The 21,242-nt window shown below is 24.8% G+C and overlaps 2 protein-coding genes across 2 annotated transcripts; one reads left to right on the top strand and one right to left on the bottom strand.

Moving 5' to 3' along the window:
* Positions 1–1,904: 1,904 nt before the first annotated feature.
* OCT59_002400 (uncharacterized protein) lies at positions 1,905–3,597 on the top strand (the record flags this gene model as incomplete). Its single annotated transcript, XM_066144478.1, has 10 exons — positions 1,905–1,944; positions 2,014–2,082; positions 2,158–2,226; positions 2,299–2,367; positions 2,434–2,505; positions 2,577–2,645; positions 3,007–3,075; positions 3,144–3,212; positions 3,298–3,366; positions 3,443–3,597. 10 exons carry the CDS (start codon positions 1,905–1,907, stop codon positions 3,595–3,597), a joined length of 750 nt encoding a protein of 249 aa, XP_065995638.1.
* A 12,331-nt stretch (positions 3,598–15,928) lies between these two features.
* OCT59_002399 (uncharacterized protein) lies at positions 15,929–17,436 on the bottom strand (the record flags this gene model as incomplete). Its single annotated transcript, XM_066144477.1, has 7 exons — positions 15,929–15,941; positions 16,022–16,045; positions 16,135–16,164; positions 16,411–16,440; positions 16,530–16,548; positions 16,629–16,710; positions 17,425–17,436. 7 exons carry the CDS (start codon positions 17,434–17,436, stop codon positions 15,929–15,931), a joined length of 210 nt encoding a protein of 69 aa, XP_065995637.1.
* Between the last annotated feature and the right edge of the window lie 3,806 nt (positions 17,437–21,242).

The raw sequence follows: 21,242 nt of genomic DNA, 5'->3' as shown, positions 1-21,242 counted from the left end.
GCTTTAATACTAGATCACAATATTTATGATGATAAGCATAAACGACATGAATTTAGGAAACAAACAATTCTTGCCGATGAATCACTCAAAGAAAATGAAAAATCTGAAGCAGTAAATATATTAAATAAAATGTATGATAGAAGTAAAATTCTTACTAATGAAGGAACAAAAAGAATTTGTGAAAATTGTAACCAAGAATGTTTAGCTACAACGTATTGTGAAAATTGTATTCGAAATTATTTAAAAGCAAATTTTTCAAATTGGACATCTGGAAATGATATTATTGATAATTTATTACAAGAATGTCAAATGAAAATAATTGCCCAAGATCTAATATCAGAATGGATTCCATATAATAATCTACAAAATATTAAATATCTAACAAGAGGTGGATTTTCAGAAATTTATACAGCAGACTGGATTGATGGGAAATTTTTTGATTGGGATTCTGAAGGGCAACAATTAAAAAGAATTGGAAGTCTATATGTAGTACTTAAAAGATTAGGAAATATTGAAAATGCAAACCAAAGTTGGATTGAAGAGGTTTGTAATTCAAATAAAACAATTAATAATAAAACTTTTTATTAAAATTTTAATGATTTTTTTATAGGCTAAATTACATTTAGATATATGCAATAAATGGGGTGAAATTGTTCGTTGTTATGGCTTAACACAAGATCCTTTAAACGGAGATTATATGCTTGTAATGCCACACATGGATGTAGATTTAAGAAAATATTTACAACAAAATCATAAACAGCTTACATGGAAAGAAAGAATTCAAATTATTGCTGATATAGCACTTGCACTTGAAAGAATTCATGATGAAAATGCAATTCATAGAGATTTGCATTCTGGAAATATATTATTTAAAGCTAAATTTTTTATTAGTGATCTTGGGTTTTGTGGGCCTGCGGATAAACCATTAAAAAGTATATACGGAAATCTTCCTTATATAGCGCCTGAGGTTATTATTGGAAAAGAACAGACTTATAAATCTGATATTTATAGTATCGCAATGCTTATGTGGGAAATTTCATCTGGACAACCACCATTTATTAATTATGAACATAATTATGATCTTGCAATGAATATTGTTAATGGCATAAGACCAAAAATTGTACTAGGAACTCCTTTAGAATATGAACATTTAATGAAACAATGCTGGGATGTTGATCCATCTAAAAGACTTGAAATTCATACATTATGGGATAAAATGAGTGAAATTAATTTATTTTATCAAAGTCAATCAAATGATCAGCTGGATAGTTTAGAAATAAATAATAGTAGTAGTTTGGTAAATTATGCAATTAGTACAAGTAAACTTCATCAATTTGACAATCTTCCTGAACCCAGAAATGCAACAGAAGGTATTATATTACTAATTAAAATCTTTTAATAAATATATAAAAATTATTAATATATTTTATAAATTGATATCTTAATTTTTTTTTAAAACTAAACCAATAGAAGAATTAGAAGGTATGAATTAATTTTAAGTTCACTTTCCTTTATAAATATTATTAAATGGTTAATTATTTATTATAATAAATCTTAGCATTTCATAGTAAATTGCATGATTTCAATATTCCTAATAAGAGTAAGTAATATTTAATTTATATTTAATGCTATAAAATAAAACATTTTATTTATCTATTTTATTTTTTTAGTTGAAGATTTCGATAAATTGAATAATCAGAAGAATAGTAAATCAAAAATAAGCAGTATAATTAAAGGTAAATTAATTAAAAATATTTTTCTTATCTAATTAAATATATAAGTATTAAGTAGCAAATAAAAAATAATAAAATATTATATTAATTTAATTATTTAATATTAAACATAATTTATTATATAACCGATAAATTAATTTAGATATTCAAAATGATTATAAAGGGGAAATAATGCAACTGAAAGTAAAGAAAAATGATAATAACTTTGATGGTATGTAAAATTATCTAACTTATATTAATAATGATTATTTATTTGTATTTCTATTTTTTATTTTTATAGATGAAAATGAAATGTATAATAATCCAAATCTACATTCAGAAGAACAAAATGAATTGGAACTTCCTGAAAGTAAGAATTACTCTTTAAAAATATAATATATTTAAAAAAATCTTAAAATGACACTAACTTAATATAAATTTTTAGATATCCAAAGTAATTATAAAACTGAAACAATGCAAAAGCAAGAAGAAAAGCATCATACTAATGTTGATGGTATATTTAAAGAACTATTATGATTATTTTAGTATTTTTAAATTTATTTTAATTCTGATTTATATTTGGTAGATGATGATGGAATATATAATAATCCAAACATTCATTCAGAAGAACAAAATGAATTGGAACTTCCTGGAAGTAAGAATTACTCTTTTATATTTAAAAAAAACCTTAAAAATGATACTAAATTAATATACATTTTAGACATCCAAAGTAATTATAAAATTGAAACAATCATGCAAAAGCAAGAAGAGAAACATTATACTAATGTTGATGGTATGTTAAAGAATTATCATGATTATTTTAGTATTTTTAAATTTATTTTAATTTTGATTTATATTTGGTAGATGATGATAAAATACATAATAATCCAAACATTCATTCAGAAGAACAAAATGAATTAGAACTTCCTGAAAGTAAGAATTACTCTTTAAAAATATAATATATTTAAAAAAATTCTTAAATATAATACTAAATTAATATACATTTTAGTCATCCAAAGTAATTATAAAATTGAAACGATGCAAAAGCAAGAAGAGAAGCATTATACTAATGTTGATGTATATTTAAAGAACTATTATGATTATTTTAGTATTTTTAAATTTATTTTAATTCTGATTTATATTTGGTAGATGATGATAAAATACATAATAATCCAAACATTCATTCAGAAGAACAAAATGAATTAGAACTTCCTGAAAGTAAGAATTACTCTTTAAAAATATAATATATTTAAAAAAATTCTTAAATATAATACTAAATTAATATACATTTTAGTCATCCAAAGTAATTATAAAATTGAAACGATGCAAAAGCAAGAAGAGAAGCATTATACTAATGTTGATGGTATGTTGAAGAATTATCATGATTGTTTTGATATTAAATTTATTTTAATTTTGATTTATACTTGATAGACGATGATGAAATATATAATAATCCAAATCTTCATTCAGAAGAACAAAATGAATTAGAACTTCCTGAAAGTAAGAATTACTCTTTAAAAAACGTATAATATATTTAAAAAAGAATTCTCAAAAAAATGGCACTTAACTTAATATAAATTTTTAGATGTCCAAAGTAATTATAAAATTGAAACAATGCAAAAGCAAGAAGAGAAACATTATACTAACATTGATGGTACGTTAAATAACTATTATACTGATGTTTATTTTAGTGTATTTTAATTTTTTTTAATTTAATGTACGTTTGACAGGTGATAATGAATTAAATATTCATTCAGAAAAACAAAATGAATCGAAACTTCCTAAACGCAAAAGTAGCAAAAAACATGTCTTAAAATTACTTCGGCGGTTCAAAACATGTTTTGCGTGTTTTAAAAGATGTTTTAAACCATTTAATAGCAAATAATACTTTATTTTTAAATTGTAAATTATTTAAACATTAAGACTGGAGTAGTAAAAGGAGATTTCTTTCAAAATTCTTAGTTTGTAATTTAAATAATTATTTTTATATCATATCATATTAAATAAGTATCAATAAATTATTATTATACATAAATTATTATAATTTTGAAAATTTAAGCAAAGCTTGAACAATTATATAGACAAATGAAAAATGGAAAAATGAAAATGAAAATGTTGATAAAATAATAAAGCATGCTCAATTTTCTGTCAAACTATGAAATAATATCAAATTCACTTCAGTATTAAGTGGAAAGAAATTTTATAAAGTGTTACTAAAAGATTTTCGAGTGCGAATGATCTAGTGTAATCATGATAAATGATAACCAACAAGCCGCTGTAATTAATCTAGGAGAAAGACCAGAAATTCTGATGCATACTCCAAATTTATTAGAATGATTAATTAAAATGTGTTTGGGTACGAACCCCTCTAGCTGCCCTTCGAAGCCAAAGAATTAAAAGACTTACTAGTAACTCAATGGTGGAATGAAATGATATGCAAAATGATAAAGAGACCGAAATTCACGATCAATGTTAGGCTAATGATGAAGTATATAGAAATGCTACTCCTCTTCTTTATGTTAGTCATCCTGAAGTTATTTATCATGGTAGATTATTAGAATTTAATAATTTATCTAAACCCAACAAAGCTAACAGAAGATCAAAACTATCAAGTTCCTTGCCCTATTCAGGTAAATACCGTACGATTTTTTTTTTTAAAAAAAGAATATTTGTATTAAAAGGCGATGAGACTGTTTCCTTATTTTCCTGTATTTATCCGTTCGATAATATCGTTAATTGGTTGAATTCTTTTAAATTTTGTTTTAGTAATCATTAATTCATTACAGTTCTTTCAGTTAGTACGTATAAATACTTTACTTTTTACAATTTATTTTTATTTTATTTTTTTTTGCTTTTTATAAAAGCATTTGTATTATATGTTATATTACTATAAATATAATTTAGTCTTTTTTATAATTTTATTATTTGAGATAGATATATTATTGTAACAATTTACTGGTTGATTTGTTCTTTATATAAATTTTAAAGTATGGTTTGGATTATTTGTGATCACTGAATATTAATAGACGAAAGTACTACATTCAGTTTGTAATCATTCATGTACTGTAATAAGTTCAGTAGAATGTAAGGTACTACATAAGTCTAAAGTCTATAATGTTTATAATGTTTAATTTATAAAAAAAAATTTTTTTTTTTTTTATTGGTAGCACGCACTTCTTTACTTCTTTAACGACCTCGGTCAGAAAATTCTTACATTAAGTATAACACAAGTACAGATTAAATATGTGATAAATTATTTATGAAAAAAAAATTTTCATTATAATCAAAATAATATACTAATATAAAATTTCTTAATTTACACTGGGTGTTCATACACGTATCACGTGACTTCGTTAAAAAGTTATGTAAAAATAATTTTTAATAAATATAATTTTAATAGGAACATGCAGTATGTGTATTTTTGTCTGTTCTGCAATTTTTCTTAAAGCGTCAAAGTTTGATTTTGTTGATTTATTTTATTTATTTTATTTAACAAATTCTTTTTTTTTCCTGTTTTTTCGTTAAATTTAATTCTGCCCAACATTAAATGATCAGCATAGAAAATTTACTTTTTTGAAAACCCGTGTTTTGAACATCCAATAGAAATCGTCATAATATAAATAACCTTTTTAAAAAAAAAAAAGGATTTGCATTGCACATAAATTCATGTGGTACGTTGTATTTGGCTTATTTGGCTTAATGTAACAGTGAACAACATTCATATGAGTTACATGAAAACTTTATAAGGTATTAGAACACTTTTCCCGTTCGTATAACTTTTTTTTATTTCAAAATAAAATAAATAAATATCCTTTTCTAAGAAATTTGAAGCTTTTGTAGTTTATTCATTATGTCTTTTGGTAATAATCAATCAGTTAATGCTGCAATTAATAGGGCATTTGCATTAACGGATTATAATATTTATAACAACATACATAAACAAGATAAATTCCAAAAACAAACAATTCTTGCTGATGAATCACTTACAGAGAATGAAAAATCTGAAGCAATAAGAATATTAACTAAAGGTTATGATCAAGATAAACTTTGTTATAATAAAGGGACAAAAAGAATTTGTGAAAATTGTAACCAAGAATGTTTGGCTACATTATTTTGTGAACTTTGTGTTCGAAATTATTTAAAAGCAAATTTTTCAAATTGGACATCTGGAAACAATGATATTGATAATTTAATACAAGAATGTCAAATGAAATCAATTACCACATATAAAATACCAGAATGGATTCCATATAATAGTTTTAAAAATGTTAAATATCTAACAAAAGGTGGATTTTCAGAAATTTATACAGCAACATGGATTAATGGAAGATATGAAGAATGGGATTCTAAAAAACAACAATTAAAAAGATTTGGAAATTTTAATATAGTGCTTAAAAATTAGAAAATATTGAAAATGCAATCAAAGTTGGTTTGAAGAGGTTTGTAATAATTTAAATATTTAAAAGTTTGTAATATTTTCAAATTTAACCATTTTTTCATTTTTAGGCTAAATCACATTTATATATAAGCAATAAGTGGAATTCAATTATCCAATGTTTTGGTTTAACACAGGATCCATCAAATGGAAATTATATGCTTGTAATGAATAAAATGAATATAGATTTAAGAAAATATTTACAACAAAATCATGAAAAACTCACATGGAAAGAAAAAATTCAAATAGCTGTTGATATAATTGATGCACTGTCAAGAATTCATAATGAGTATGCAATTCATAGAGATTTGCATTCTGGAAATATATTATTCAAGACTGGCCAAGGATGTGGTATTAGTGATCTTGGATTTTGCGGACCTGCAGATAAACCATTAAAAAGTATATATGGAAACCTTCCTTATATAGCACCTGAGGTTATTGTTGGAAAAGAACAGACTTATAAATCTGATATTTATAGTATTGCAATGCTTATGTGGGAAATTTCATCTGGACAACCACCATTTTTTAATTATGAACATGATTATGATCTTGCTATGAATATTGTTAATGGTATAAGACCAAAAATTGTACCAGGAACTCCTTTAGAATACAAAAATTTAATGAAACAATGTTGGGATGCTGATCCATTAAAACGGCCTAATATTAAAACGCTTTCAGGTGAAATAGATAAGCTTAATCTAATTTATCAAACTAAATCAAATGATTTAATTCAACTAGAAGAAAATGATAGTTTAGATATAAATAGTTCAGAAACTTATACAAGTAACAGCAGTAGTTTATTTACAAGTAAACTTCATCAATTTGACAATCTTCCTAAACCTAAAAATGCAACAGAAGGTATTATATTAATTAAAATCTTTTAATAAATATATAAAAAATTATTAATATATTTTATAAATTGATATCTTATTTTTTTAATTTAAATCAATAGAAGAATTAGAAGGTATGAATTATTTTTAAGTTTATTTACTTTATATAAATATTATTAAATGTTTAATTATTTATTATAATAAATTTTATAGCATTTCATAGTAAATCACTTGATTTTAATATTCCTGATAATAGTAAGTGTTATTGGTTTCATATTTAATGGTATAAATAAAACATTTTATTTATCTATTTGAATTTTATTAGTTGATGATTTTGATAAAGTGAATAATCAGAAGAATAGTACATCAAAATTAAGTAGCATATTTAAAGGTAGTTTAATTGATAATATATTTCTCTTATATTAAAATAATTAAATATATAAATATTAATTTATATGAATTATTTAGTTGGTAGTAAGAAGTTATCCAAAATTTTTAAAAGGAATTCAAAGAATGGCAAGTAAAAAGAATAATAATCATTATATTAATTTAATTATTTAATATTAAACATAATTTTATTTAAATTTTTTTTAGATATTCAAAATAATTATAAAGAGGAAACAATGCAACACAAAGTAAAGAAAAATGATAATAATTTTGATGGTATGTAAAATATCTAACTTATTAATAATAATTGATTAAATTTGTATTTGGTTTTTTTTTTACTCTAATTTTTATTTTTATAGACGAGGATGAAATATATAATAATCCAAATTTCCATTCAGAAGAACAAAATGAATTTGAACTTCCTGATGGTAATTAATTTTTTTATTTTAAAAAAAGAATGTTGAAATTTTATTGAACTTTAAATAACTCAATATTTCTTTTTTTTTTATTATTATTTTAAATTTAGAAATTTAAATACAAGATAAATTTTATAGTTGAATAACAACAATATTATTATTATCTAAAATATTTTCTTATCATTATTATAAATTATTTAAACACTAAGACTAGAGTAGTAAGAAGAAATTTCTTTCAAAATTCTTAGTTTGTAATTTAAATAATTTTTTTTACATTAAATATCAATAAATTATATATAAATTATCAAATTACACGTTATGATTTGATTATAAAATGTAGAATTTTTGAAATTTAAGTAAAGCTTGAATAATTATATAAACAAATGAAAATAAAAAAATAAAAATGAAAATGTAGAATTAGTGGATTTAATTAATTGATCGATGATTTGAATCGAAATTGATTTAACTGATCACATGTAATCGATCACGTGAATAATCCTTGATCGTTTAGAAAATTGATTAGAAATTTATTTAGTATGTGCCATTTCTTTAAAAAATTTTTTTTTTAACCAGAATTAATGGTAAGATTTCGATCGAACTTATTTTTTATTTTTAGAGACGTGGATAAACTGAATACTATGAACATGAACACAATTTTAAGCTTGCATAGCAATTTTTTTTTATATAAGTTTCGATTACGTTCTAATATATATGTATATTGAGTGTTTGTTTAAAAGCGTTCCGATCAATATTTACTTTTTTTTTATAATAATAGTCTAAAATAAAGAACATAAATGGAATGATATACTGATTTAATGATTACCGTAACAGTATAAACCGGTGACTATCGTAACAAATTGACAAATTAACATCCTTAATATGAATAATTTCGATAATTGCAAAATGATAATTTATTTATGAAATTTTTTTAATAAACTCATGAAAATATCAAAAGAATCTAATTTGGAAATTTGGAAATTTTTTAACTACGACTTTCGTAAATGATGGAATTTTTTATGTATTCAACATTTACAATAAGTTTGTTTATTCATAAAGTAATGAAAAAGTCTGTATTAATGGAATTACATATCAAGAAATTTTGAAAGAAGCAGAAGTTTAAAAGAAAAGGAATTAAAAAGGCAAGATGAAGATGATACTTATAGTACATCTAGAGAGAAAATCGTAAATCGATTTAAAAATTTAGGGAAATTCAATCAGAAAAAGTAAAAAATGATGCGATTTTGGCGAGAAAGAATAATGAGAGAAAGAAGAATGGACGTTACGGCAGGTGACATAATTTCCTCGGATAACATCTTAGCAACTTTGAGAGAAGATTTAGAAAATAAGAATAATAAAAGAGTCAAAAAGGAAGGATATTTTGAGAGTTTATAGAGGAATTAAGAAGAAAAAGAAAGATGATACGAAGTCATCAAATAGTTAAATAAATTAGTTTAACGTATGTAGTATAACAAAAATTAGTTAGTTTGTACGAAAATTATATGTATTAAGCAGGTTTATTTCAATTCTTAGGATAGTTTCTTGTAAAAATAGATTATGCAATATTTTTTTATTAGTTCCGTATTTGACTTCGTTTATATGGATACATAATCTAATAAATCATTCAACTTAGCAAGAAAAAGAACGAAAAAAAAGAAAAAAAGTTAATACCGTATATATCACATTTGAATTACTAAAAAAAATAACATAATAATATTACTAACAAATCAAAAAAAAAATCGCCAGTGAGTAGTAACCTATTTCCAGTACTACTTTTACACATGTTTCTTCATACATTAAAATTTTGATAATATATAAGAATACTGATCTTAACCGGTAACTTCCACCTGTAAAATAAATAAACAGACAGATAGTAAATTATTTATATGTCAATAAATTCGATTGAAATCCAATTGTAAAAAAAATTAGGAAATTTTAATATTTTTTCAATATTTTTTCTGAATAGTTGACATTTTTAATTTAGGAAACTATTTTAAACTATTAAATTATTTATTTCTGTATGAACTAAAAAAAAAATCTAACTGATACACGAATTTAAATACTTTTCGTTGTACAATAATCCTTTATTAGTACATATCTGTCATTTGAATGTTTGATGGCTGCTGTTTAAACCAATTTTAAGAATTTTATCGTGTAATTCTTAAGGCATCCCATCGTGCTACTCTTTGCCATTTGTTACCACAATTCTTATATTATTTGACCCCGTTATTGGTATCTTTAATTCCTTCCTCAACTCATTTATTATTGTACTTACGGCTGTCTTGAATCTATGATGTTGGTATACTTCTCCTTTTATCGTTAAATTATATCTCATCGCAGTTTTTAATTCCCCTTCAAGTCGTAGCCATCAGCAGTCAAAAATTTCAGGATTCAGAAAAGTTTAATAATTAGTTATTTTATTTTTTTTCCATATAGATAAATTTCTCGATAATCACAAATCTTATTTAAAGAAATCATTTTTCAACATTTGTATAGTTATATTATCCTATTTTCTTATTCTTTAAATATAAAATTTTCTTTGTATTAGTTATTTTAAAAGGGAGAGTATTGAAGTTATTTTTCGATGATCTTTGTTAATCGTTAATACTTAGTTAACAAAACCCAATTAATTCTGCTACATATCTTTATCCTTGGTTTCACTAGTAGTGTAAAGAAAATTGATGTTACTTTATTGTATGAAGTTTTCTTTTAGTATAAATAACCTTTCTATAGTAATTTATGTAGATTTATTACATTACGATAACAGATAATCTAAAAATCGGAGAGATTTAAACTAATTTAATAATTTTATTTTGTCAAGTAAGCGCCTTGAATGACGACGACCCAGCAAGTCCCCGTCACGCTACTTTTTTCTCACTTAACATTCCTAATAAAGAAAAATACTTAACTTTCTAATTATTAAGAAGCCCTATGTGACGATCAAAGCGAGGAGATTGTTTCTTAAATTCTTGACAATATTTAATAATATTTTAGTACATATAAAGACATTGTGCTATCACTATATTTTTATAATACTAATTATTTGTATTATATATTTTTATAAATATATTAGTCTTTTTTTACTATTTGAGAGATTTATACTCTTCTGACGTTTAGAAAAACCCTCCATAGAATTGTGTCCCGTGACATGCCTGCGCCCGATCTATCCCGGTTAGAGGGTTTTTTTTTGCTAATGATGACGTAAACGAAAAAAAAGTAATATTCCCTTTATTAATCATATTTCATTTTTGGCCATTATATAATGGGCTCTTTTTTTTTACATTTTTTTTAATGGTTTTTAAATCGATTTTTAATTATTTTTTTTTTATAAAACCACTATTTTCTATTTAAAAATAATTTTTTAACACCCATTTTTTAATTATTTATTATTTGAAATAAATTTTATTTATTTTTTTTTCATTTTTTTGGTTTTTAAAGCATAAAAGAATTTTTCTCTACGGAGTTTTAAACCGTTTCATTATTTTTATTTCTTTATAATTTTATATATTTGATAATGCTTTTAAGCAAACTATTTTATGAAAAAAAAAATTTATTATTTTTCTTTTTTTTAAAAAGGTAAACAAAAAATTATTTATAAACTAGGGTAATTTGGTATTGTTAGTGAGTTATAATATAATTATTGCATTATTCAGTAATTATTTATATATATTTTAAGTAGGGTTTAAAATTTGTGCGCACCCGCGCATGTGCGCACCCCCACGTGATTTATTAATTTTATAAAATTTAATTGGCTAGCTAAGCATACAATCAATAATTTAATTTTATTTGTTGATTTTTTTACACACGATCATATTACATCTCTTTTTTTTCGTATTATACCCTTCTTTTTTTAAAGCTTCGCTTAACAATTAACGTTAAAAATTTAACCCTTCCCCCTATCGTTTTTCGGTATTTTTCTAGCTTTAACTTTGAAAATGGTAAGTTTAAGTGTTAATATGTAGCTTTTTTGACGTATTTTATTTCTTTAATTAACTGATATTGTTCTTTTTTTTATAGGTGGTTTAAATCTCGGCTGGTTAGTAGTATTCTTTTACATTTACTTAAACCTGGTTGCTTTTTCTTTTTGGGCGCGACTTTCTACTCAAGAGTATTCAATATGAAAAGGGGAGATCGGTTCCTTTGTTGTAGGCTTAGGTACAGGTTTCTACACGTTACTTATAGGTATTATTATGTTCTTCTTTCTTGTTTTCGTTCGTTCTTTCATTCTTTATTGCTAATTTTGATTTCTTTTCGGGTATGATTTTCTACTTCTTCTGTAGGACTAGGTACGGCTTTGTTTTTATGCTTTTCTTTTTTATTTTCATTCTTTTATGTTCTTTCTTTTATTTTTTGCGCTAATTTCTGTTTTCTTTTAGGTGCAACCTTCCACTTCGCCTGTAGAACTAAGTGCAGCTTTCTACTTTATTTGATGTAAGTTTTTCTTCTTTATTTTTATTTTCTATTCGTTTTTTCATTCATTCTTCGTTGCTGATTTTGAATTTCTCTCTCTTGTAACTTAGGTACAGCTTTCCACTCTCTTATAGGTACAGTATTTTATACTTTTCTTTTTTTGTTTTAGTTCTTTTATTCATTTTTTGTTACTAACTTCGGTTTTCTTTTTTAGATATAGTTTCTAAACTACTGAACACTTACTTCGCGGGTAAAGATATAGGGGAAAATGGACGTGAATTTGTATTTAGGCATATTTATTTATTGAATACTTCTTTCTCCAGAAAGGGATATATTTGAAGAATGTTTTTATTTAGAACAATAAAATGAGATCCATAATAAAAGCGCCAGAAAATGTTATTAAACTCGTCACCATTTTCTTTTTTCTTTTAATCTATTAGCAACTTTTATTTTTCTGTTGATAGGTCAAGGTTTTAAATTAGTTTCGTAAATGTAGAAAATAATTACTGTAATTTTTTACATTGTAAAGAATGAGTTTTTCTTTAATAAATTCAATAAAAAATGATAAAGTAGATGATTAATCAGTTTTGTAAATCGTGTTATGTCATTATGTGTGTTGTTGATCATTGATTTTTTAAGGAAAAAAAAATTTTACATCGAACCAACAATTTTGTTTTATTTGTTTTTACATCGTGCGCGTTATCCATACTTTAATTTGTATACGGAAATGGCAAGTTCTACAAGTTCTAATGAACAACAACAACTTTATATTGGCCAATATTTTGTTACATGGGATACTGCTATTGAATATGTTCAAAAATGGTGTAATATTCAAGGCTTCCAAACACGTTTCAACCGTTCTGAACGTAATGCAGAAGGTGAATATCGAAAATTGACAATTATTTGTCAACATGCTGGCAAATCTAGGAAACCATTAACTGAGCTGCAAACAAATAAAGAAAAATCCAAAAAAAATCAATAAATCAATTCAGATGGGTTGTAAAGCACATATTAATTTATCAAGACCGGAGAGGGACAATATCAATCAATATGTATATGTTACTACTATTTCCAATGATCATTGTCATGAACTTAACTGTCAGCTTGTAAATTATGAGAATGAAGTAATGATGTCAGAAGAAATGCTAAAGGATATTGAATTTTTAACAAAACATGTTCATCTTTCCACAACACAACAAAGAATTTATCTTGAAGAAAAATATCCTGAACAAAAAATTCGATCTGATATTCTTCGCAGTGAGATACAAAAATATCGACCATCAGCTAAAGATTTAAGTAATGATGCATCAAAACTTTATGAATATCTTATTAAATTAAAGGATAATGATACTAGATGGCAAATTTTTGTTGATTTTGATGAAACAAAAGTGTTGAGAAGATTATTTTGGATGAGTCCTAATCAAATAGAGCTTTGGATACAATATCATGATGTTATAATTAATGATATAACTTACAGAACAAATAGATACAATATGGCATTATCACTATTTGTTGCTATTGATAATCGTAATTGTTCACGATTAGTATGTCAGGCACTTGTTGATGACGAAACGGCTGATGCACATATATGGATTCTTGAATGTACTTTACTTGCCACAGGTGGTAAAAGACAAAATGAAAATATAAATGGAGGATTAATTCCATTGGTTTTTATGACTGATTCAGATCCTGCTGTGGACGCTGCATGTATTAGAGTTTATAAAGGCTGTTATGCAATGCACTGCATATACCATATTAATCAAAATCTGCATAAAAATCTTTTTGGACCTTTGGGCGAAAATTATTCCCAATTTTTAAATGAATTTTATAATGCTAGAAATAGTTTAAGTCAAGAAAGATTTGAGCGCTTATTTCATGAATTAGTTGAGAAATATAAGCAGATTTCTAATTATTTGAATAATTTGTATAAATCCAAAACATATTGGGCTTTTTGTTATACCTCAACAATTTTTACTGCAGCAACACAAACAACTTCACGAGTAGAAGGTTTAAATGCAGTTCTGAAAAAAGAACTCATTAATTCTAATACTTCGTTAGTTCAACTTAATAAGACAATAACTCGCCGTCATCAAGAAGAAGAACGTCAAAAAGAATATGCATTTTGGAAATCAGTTATTCCTTGTGTAATTGTTTCACAAACTGCAAATTTTCTTTTTCCTGCAGTTGAAACAATTATTAAAAATTATCTAACAGACCCATTATATAACCTTCAAGTTCAAGAAATAAATCAAAGTGTGTATTATAGATGTGAACAATTTGACTTAAACCAGTTTAATATATTTGAACAGGTATGAAAAAATTCTTAGCTTCTTTATTTCATTATATATTAAAAGTATAGCTAAGATTTTTATATCTTAAAAATAATTAAATTTAAGGAAATGAATACTACAGGATTTTTAGAAGATTTACCTGATGAACGTAAAGCATGTATTAAGTCAATTTTTAATCATGTTAACCAAGAAGAAATTAAAGAAGTTTGGGGAGTCTCAGTCCAAAATACTCAAAAATTCAAGCATTTTATCCTTTTAATGAACAATTCGGCACATTTGTGTTCATGTTTAGCAACAATTACAAGAGGCATTGTTTGCCGTCATTATTTTAGTCTTATGATGCATACACATGCAGCAACATTTCATATTCGACTTATTAGGAAACGGTGGTATAAGAATCCTGAATTAAATGGAAAAAATGAACCTTTTGTGTATGCTGCTAAATTTCAGAATACAGAATTACCAAAACAGTCTAAAAATCAAGAAGTTCCATATTTAACAGCTATGATTCAAAATAATGTTGATAAATGGGATCAAAAAAGCAAAACAAATTTAGATGAAAGAATTTTTTATGGAAAAGTAATGGGAATGGCAAAAAAAGTTACTCTTAAAGCGGTTGAAAACCATGATACACGAATTTTTGAGATTTTTAAAGAATATCTTGATGAAAACGGAAATTTGGAGAATAATGATAGTAGAAATAATGAACCAGATCTTAATTTGGATGTTGAGTCTAGTGAAAATGACGAAGAAAATGACGAAGAAAATGATGAAGAAAATGATTGCAGTTTTTTACATCTTCAAAATCCCATGAAAAGACCTAAAAAAGGAAGACCAAAAGGAACGAAAAGGATTAAAAGTGTTACTGAAATTTCTAGCAAAAATAAACGCCACTGCAAAATTTGTGGCGAAGTTGGGCATTACTCAAATACATGCATACGCAATCCAAATCGTAAAGGCAAATAATTTAAACGTATTATTTTTTATAGATAACAGTTAGCGCAACGTATGCATTAACCTAATATTGTATTTTTTAATCATATAATAAAGATATTTTGGCTCAACTTTATTTAAATGATACCTTTTCTTTGTATTTTATTTTATTAAATCATTTAAAGTGAATTTATTAAGACAAATTCGTTCTTTACAATATAGAATATTACAGTAATTGATATTTCTACATTACGGAACTAATTTAAAAACCATCTAAAAATTTAGACCTAACAACCAAAAATAAAAGTTGCTAAAAAGATTAAAGATTAAAAGAAAAAAGAAAATGGCGACGAGTTTAATATTTTCTGGCGCTTTTATTATGGATCTCCTAAATAAAAACATTCTTCAAATATATCCCTTTCTGGAGAAAGAAGTATTCAATAAATAAATATGCCTAAATACAAATTCACGTCCATTTTCCCCTATATCTTTACCCGCGAAGTAAGTGTTCAGTAGTTTAGAAACTATATCTAAAAAAGAAAACCGAAGTTAGTAACAAAAAATGAATAAAAGAACTAAAACAAAAAAAGAAAAGTATAAAATACTGTACCTATAAGAGAGTGGAAAGCTGTACCTAAGTTACAAGAGAGAGAAATTCAAAATCAGCAACGAAGAATGAATGAAAAAACGAATAGAAAATAAAAATAAAGAAGAAAAACTTACATCAAATAAAGTAGAAAGCTGCACTTAGTTCTACAGGCGAAGTGGAAGGTTGCACCTAAAAGAAAACAGAAATTAGCGCAAAAAATAAAAGAAAGAACATAAAAGAATGAAAATAAAAAAGAAAAGCATAAAAACAAAGCCGTACCTAGTCCTACAGAAGAAGTAGAAAATCATACCCGAAAAGAAATCAAAATTAGCAATAAAGAATGAAAGAACGAACGAAAACAAGAAAGAAGAACATAATAATACCTATAAGTAACGTGTAGAAACCTGTACCTAAGCCTACAACAAAGGAACCGATCTCCCCTTTTCATATTGAATACTCTTGAGTAGAAAGTCGCGCCCAAAAAGAAAAAGCAACCAGGTTTAAGTAAATGTAAAAGAATACTACTAACCAGCCGAGATTTAAAACACCTATAAAAAAAAAGAACAATATCAGTTAATTAAAGAAATAAAATACGTCAAAAAAGCTACATATTAACACTTAAACTTACCATTTTCAAAGTTAAAGCTAGAAAAATACCGAAAAACGATAGGGGGAAGGGTTAAATTTTTAACGTTAATTGTTAAGCGAAGCTTTAAAAAAAGAAGGGTATAATACGAAAAAAAAGAGATGTAATATGATCGTGTGTAAAAAAATCAACAAATAAAATTAAATTATTGATTGTATGCTTAGCTAGCCAATTAAATTTTATAAAATTAATAAATCACGTGGGGGTGCGCACATGCGCGGGTGCGCACAAATTTTAAACCCTTTTAAGTAATATAATAGGGTTTATATTAAAAAGTTGATTTGTATTTTGTATATTTATCAAATAATAAATTTTATGGTTTATTTTGAGTTTATTAGTTTTATTAAAGAAATATTATATTTAATGATCAAAATGAATTAATCCTGTAACATGTTAAATGATAATAATATAAAGATAAATATAAATATAATAGTTTGTATTGATTTTAATAAAATATTAGATATGATGATAATGTTAAGTATACGTCAAGGTTGCATGGGATGATCTCCCTCCTGAATATTATCGAAAATTAATTGATAGTATGCCTCAGAGGGTCAATGCTGTTATTTTCGCGAATGGATATAGAATTAATTATTAAATTTTTGTAAAATTCAATAAAGGAAGGTGTAATGAACATGTTAAATTTTTATTTTCATTTTATAAAACATATAAAAATTTTTTAATTTTGAAAAGTGGCCGGATCATTTAGGCCACCATCTGTATGTAACATGATCTGTCCATGTTACACCCCATTCAACCGATCGACAAAGGTTCTAACCTTACATTTCATGTCTCAAGTGTCTAGGTTATATCCTTCGTGGTCCGCCCATGGTTTTAACCCATGTCCGTGATATACTTTGACTTGTCATGCTGTGTTATAGAAACAAATCAATATATTATTATACTCACTTATAGTCATATACGGACATTTATGTCCATGATATTTGTTGATGATGCTCCTTGTCAGATATGGCTGTAATATTTGTTGTCAATTGCTCATGATGATACTCCTTGTCAGGTACGGACATTTATGTCTGTGATATTTGTTGATGACGCTCCTTGTCAGATATGACCTTGATATTTGTTGTCAATTGCTCATAATGATGCTCCTTGTCAGATATGGCCGTAATATTTGTTGTCAATTGCTCATGATGATACCCCTTGTCAGATATGGACATTTATGTCTGTGATATTTGTTGATGATGCTCCTTGTCATATACGACCATGATATTTGTTGTCAATTGCTCATGATGATACTACTTGTCAGGTACGGACATTTATGTCTGTGATATTTGTTGATGATGCTCCTTGTCAGATACGACCATGATATTTGTTGTCAATTGCTTATAATGATACTCCTTGTCAGGTATGGACATTTATGTCCGTGATATTAGTTAATGATGCTCCTTGTCAGATATGACCATGATATTTGTTGTCAATTGCTCATGATGATACTACTTGTCAGGTACGGACATTTATGTCTGTAATATTTGTTGATGATGCTTCTTGTCAGATATGACCATGATATTTGTTGTCAATTGCTTATGATGATACTCCTTGTCAGGTACGGACATTTATGTCTGTAATATTTGTTAATGATGCTCCTTGTCATATACGACCATGATATTTGTTGTCAATTGCTCATGATGATACTACTTGTCAGGTAGACATTTATGTCCGTGATATTTATAATAACCTTTGTCAAGCACAGACATTTATGTCCGTGATATTTGTGATAACCTTTGTCAAGCACAAATATTATTTATGTCTATGATTTTTGATTTTTTGCACCCATCCATCCAGTATTTTAATTATAAATAAGACAATTTTATAATTTTTGACTGCATATTCATTTACCAACTTCATTAATAAATATTTTATATCACCTTATAACTATAAAAAAGGCAATTTTTTTTTCAAGTTTTACACATTAATTTGGCCAGGTTTAAAATAATTTTGCACCGCAAAATTTGTCAGAATTATTTGGCCAGAATTATAATATAGATATAAATGTCCAGTTTGCGAATTTGGCCAGAATTATAAAATGGACATAAATGTCTGGTTTGCAAATTTGACCAGAATTATAAAAATGAACAGTTTTTGTAAATTTGGCCGGCATTATGAATATAGATATTTTAATCCTTATAGAAAGTTTTTGTGCTAAATTTATACCAAATGGACTCAGTTTAAAATTAGCTCAAATTTATGCAAAAAAATAATCCAAATTTAGTTTATAAGGTAACTTATCATAATCCAGTGTAGAGTTCCGAATGGGTCAGGTCAGGTCAGGTTAATTGATAAACCTGACCTGAAATTTTTTTTCAGGTCAGGTCAGGTCAGGTTATATCAGGTTATCTGTTTGACCTGACCTGAACTGAAACCTGAAAATTTTCAGGATTTTTATTAAAATATCAATAAAATGGTATAAAACATTTTTTTTGAAAATATTGCGATTTACTTTTTCATATTAAAATCATATAAAAAGGTGAATCGCAATACTGCAATTCACTTTTTTTATATAGAATTAATATAAAAAAAGTGAGTTGCGTATTGCGATTCACTTTTTTATATTGATTTTATATAATAAAAAGTGAGTTGCGGTATTGCGATTCACTTTTTTATATAGATTCTATATAAAAAAAGTGAGTTGCGGTATTGCGATTCACTTTTTTTATATAGAATTAATATAAAAAAGTGAATCGCAATACCGCAACTCACTTTTTTTATATAAAATCAATATAAAAAAGTGAATCGCAATACCGCAACTCACTTTTATTATATAAAATCAATATAAAAAAGTGAATCGCAATACCGCAACTCACTTTTTTTATATAAAATCAATATAAAAAAGTGAATCGCAATACTGCAACTCACTTTTATTATATAGTAGAATCAATAATTTCAGGTCAACAGGTCAATCAGGTCAGGTCAATCTTCATACCTGACCTGAATTTTTTTTAAAAATCTCATACCTGACCTGAATTTCAGGTCAGGTCAGGTCAGGTTACCTGAATTTGGCTGACCTGTTCGGAGCTCTAATCCAGTGATCATAGAAAAATAAATTATAGCTTGTTAGCTTTGTCTCATCAAGATGAGTTAAATTGTTAAATAGTGGTTTCTATCATCAATAGATGGGAAGTTATTGAATGCATTTAGAATTATTTAAGAATACAAAAAAATTCTTTCAAAAAAATGTTAATATCTTATTATTTATTATTAATCCTAAAGGTATAAATCCACCATTTAATACATCTCAATACAATCCAATAAGCTGTATACTATCTTTTTACAATCACTTAATGGCAAGTTAATGCAATTTAACTTTTAGCAATTTGGTATATCTAACCAAAAAAAAATTATTTTTATTGTATCTAGATAATCAATAAAAATTAGACATATAAAAAGATATTTATATTGTTTTTATTATTTATTTGACATATGAAAGTATATATGTGATATCATGTTTTATAAACATTATATGAAATTTTTGTAAAAATTTATAATTGATATGATAATTTACCAATTACTATAATTTTATTATTAAGTTTACTTTAATATAACATATTTATATTACATTATAAATTTATAGTAAAGAAAATGTATAACAAACTTTACCAATTATTATAATTTATTATTTTAATTGCTATAAAGTTTATTTATATTATTATATAAGTCAGTATATCTATGAAGTTATATAAACATATTTGTTTAATGCAATTTATCATTTAAAAATAATTTGTTTTTATTTATTAATATTAAATACAAATTACTTAAAAATTGCCAGAATATTAGATCCTTTAATTATTTTTTAAAAATTATCTATTAAATAAAATATTGATTTTTTTTTGTTTTTTATTTACTCTTTTTATTAGATCTAAAAATTGTCAAAATATTTAATTATTAATACATTATATATGCATAAAATTTATATAAACCTATTTAATGTAATTTAACAATTAACATTGATTTTATTTTGATTTTATTTATTTTTTTATTTAATTCAAATTATTTTAAAAATTGTTAAAAAATTAAATGACTTGGCTCTTTTAATTATTAATATATTACATGTCTATTAGAAGTTAAATAAACATACCTATTTAATGTAATTAGTATTTATAAATTATCTTATCAATATAAAACTTTATTTATTTATTTGTTATTAAACACAATTTATTTTAAATATTGTTACATCAGGGTGATCACTAATGACTGAAATTATGATGATTGAAGTTAGAAATTGGATCAACAAAATTATTTATTAAAAAAAAAATTTGGGATTTGCGAAAAAATGTACTAATAACATTTCTGTAACAATTACTGCAATATTCGCAAATCTAATTTTAATAATTTTGTTGATCCAATTTCTAACAATATTTAAAATAATTTGTATCTAATAATAAATAAATAAATAAAAACAGAACAAAAATTAAGTTTTATATTAATAAGATAATTTTTAAATACTAAATTACATTAAATAGGTATGTTTATCTAACTTCCATAAATATTTAATATACAAATAATTAAAAAAATCAAATCATTTAATTTTCTAATAATTTTTAAAATAAATTATAGTATCTAATTAGAAAAAAAATAAAA

Source organism: Rhizophagus irregularis, chromosome 10, assembly GCF_026210795.1.
Source record: "Rhizophagus irregularis chromosome 10, complete sequence".
Classification (NCBI taxonomy): Eukaryota; Fungi; Glomeromycota; class Glomeromycetes; order Glomerales; family Glomeraceae; genus Rhizophagus; species Rhizophagus irregularis.
Note: the sequence above shows the minus strand (reverse complement) of the source record. Positions and strands in the feature narration are given on the sequence as shown.